The 2,830-nt window shown below is 33.1% G+C and overlaps 1 protein-coding gene across 1 annotated transcript; it reads left to right on the forward strand.

Moving 5' to 3' along the window:
- Positions 1-1,726: 1,726 nt before the first annotated feature.
- LOC107611952 (protein DETOXIFICATION 45, chloroplastic-like) lies at positions 1,727-2,467 on the forward strand. Its single transcript, XM_021108261.2, has 3 exons — positions 1,727-1,838; positions 1,938-2,113; positions 2,315-2,467. Exons 1-3 carry the CDS (start codon positions 1,727-1,729, stop codon positions 2,465-2,467), a joined length of 441 nt encoding a protein of 146 aa, XP_020963920.2.
- Positions 2,468-2,830: the final 363 nt, after the last annotated feature.

Below are 2,830 nucleotides of genomic sequence, written 5' to 3' on the forward strand. Positions count from 1 at the left end.
TTTTAAAGAACTCTTCCAATGAACTACTAGGAGTGGACAAAAAAATCGGATCCAAACTATTTAAAAAAAATCCAAACCAAACCATTTAAAAAAAAAAACTAATTTTAAACCAAAAAAATTCAAACCAAATTATATTTATTTTATACTTTAGTTTTTAATACAATCCATTTAAATGATTTTAAACCGGATCCAAATCCAAATTAAAATCCAGATCTAAAAAAACCCTAATTTTGAGTCTTCTCCTCTTCGACAAATCCTCTTCAACAAAACCAAATCCACTCTTCGCCACCGTCAACATTTCTTCTTCTCTGCCTCTCGTCGGAGCTTGCCGGTGGTTCGTCGGCCTCTACCTCTTCGAGTCTTCAGTCTTCACTTTGATTCGAGACTCTGTCTCTCTGCCTCGACCTCCCATTCGTGACTCTGTCTTCTCTCTTTTTCGGTTCTCTTCTTCTTTCGTTGGTGGCTCGCCGGAGCTCATGCTCATCAATTTAGGTAAGCCTCCTCCTTGCCCTTGGTTCTGAGTTCTGAGTTTTATCTGGTTTTTTTTTTATTTTGTTGATTTGTTCTGTTTTGTTCCTTCATGAGTATACTGACTTCTTCACTTCAATGGATTGAATGTGCAGATTTTAAAATCTCTCAGTATTGAACATTTGAACTCTCCATTTCAATGGATCCTGCTGTAAGTTTCTTCTTCACTGTGGTTCACTTTTTGTTGAAAAATATCTAATTAAACTAAGTAGTAGTTGAATCCTTGATGAACTGATTGCCATGCTCATTTATTATTTTTTTGGTTCATGCATGTACCATAATAATATATATAGTATATATGTAGCGCTAGTTGTTTATATACGGTGTATGAATTTTCAAATTGAACCCCCCTAAAACTTGATTTCATAAAAAATCTACTTGCTGATTTAAGCCAATACGTAAGTGTTCTATATGTATTGTGCTACTTGGTTATATATATATATATATATATATATATATATATATATATATATATATATATATATATATATATATATATATATAACAGAATATGGTTATAGAGGCTAACTATAATCACTAACTAACTAACCAATAAAATCAACAACCAATCTCCTAATCTCTTATAGGAATTAGAATTAGATAGACTAGTAGTTGAAGTTGCAGGGATGAATGATGAATTTGAACAATGCTACATAAGAGGGATAGTAAGAACACTTCAAATGGTGACATTGATTCAAGAACTTTAGTAAGAAGTGTATTAACTGTGGTTCAATTAGCAATCGTATGAAAAATCATTATTTAGTTGAAGAAAACTAACTTATCTTATACATGTTTCCGGCTTTGTTGTTCTGATTTTTGTTGTAAATAGAATTTTGTTCTGAAAAAACATTAACTGTGTTCTTCCTTGGCCTTCTTTTTCTTATCATTATTTACTGCCTTGAATCTCTCGCTCTAGCAAGTAGCAACTATAGTATAGGCAATGGAAACAACTCAAGATCTTAGGACTTAGGAGTGCTTGCTTTCACTAGTCCCCACCTTAATTTTGTTGATATGAAACACTGCTGTTGTCTTGTTCTGCTGTTTTGAGGTATAGGATAGTGATTTAGTGAATGTGTTGGTTGTGGTTAGTTAACCGATTTATTCAATGAAATTAGTGAAGTGCATGTTGGGATTAATTATAAATGTCTCTTCTTCGTTATTTTTAGGCACTGTGGAATTGGCTTCCGCTGGTGTTTCCATGACCATCTTTAACATCATATCAAAGCTTTTCAATATTCCCCTTCTAAGTGTTGCTACATCTTTTGTTGCCGAGGACATAGCCAAAACTGCTGCCGAAGAATATCTTTCGGGTGAATTTTATGTCCACAGTTAACTTCTTCATAGCTCATATATGTTGCTTGCTATCATTTTTCATTGTCAACTCATGCCATGAATGAATTTTCCTGCAGAGCACAGTGGTATACAAAATATTGGCAATGGTAAATCCTTCGAAAGAGGCAATCGAAAAAAGCAATTTTCCTCTGTCTCCACTGCTTTGCTATTAGCACTTGGGATTGGAATTTTTGAGGCTTTAGCTCTGTTTCTTGGATCCGGAATATTTCTAAATTTGATTGGTGTATCAACAGTATGTTTTCCCTTGACCACTCCTTAGTCCTTCCTTGTAATTGATGTTGTATTTCACTCGTCCCTTGTAGCACTTAATAAATTATGGGGTACTTTTAGATGTGAATAATCTTGATGAAAATTCTATTGTTTCATTTTCCCTTCATAGTTCAAGAACTGTAATCCTCTACTCAATAATACTTGAATATATTCTTTACAACAGGAAAATCCAATACACAATCTGGCAATACAATTTCTCTCTCTAAGATCAGTTGGAGCTCCTGCTGTTGTACTTTCTTTGGCTTTACAAGGCATTTTCCGTGGTTTTAAGGATACAAAAACTCCTGTTCTATGCCTAGGCAAGTGCTTGGTTTAAATTTTGTTTCTTTGCTACATTCATTTTTGAATGATTTTTGTATTATTTTCTTTATTTATTTTTATATATTTTGTATGTGCTTTGACACGTTACTCTGCTATCTAGTGCTTCAAAATTAATGTTTTCTTATCCCTTTGAATGGTTCATGAATAAATTGTTATTATTAATTTATTACTGAAAATAAATTGTTGATCATTGCAGCCATACTATGCATTGTAATAATATGCTTCAATATAATTTAGTAAATTTTATATATAGCAATCAATATCTTTTAGGATTAGTAGTAGTTTTATTAGCCAAAAAAGTTGACGGTGATGGAAATCAGGGGCTGCCGTGCTGGTTTGGAAAGGTTTCGGAGGGTTG

Source organism: Arachis ipaensis, chromosome B8 (assembly GCF_059453495.1).
Source record: "Arachis ipaensis isolate K30076 ecotype BB chromosome B8, ASM5945349v1, whole genome shotgun sequence".
In the NCBI taxonomy this organism is placed as follows: Eukaryota; Viridiplantae; Streptophyta; class Magnoliopsida; order Fabales; family Fabaceae; genus Arachis; species Arachis ipaensis.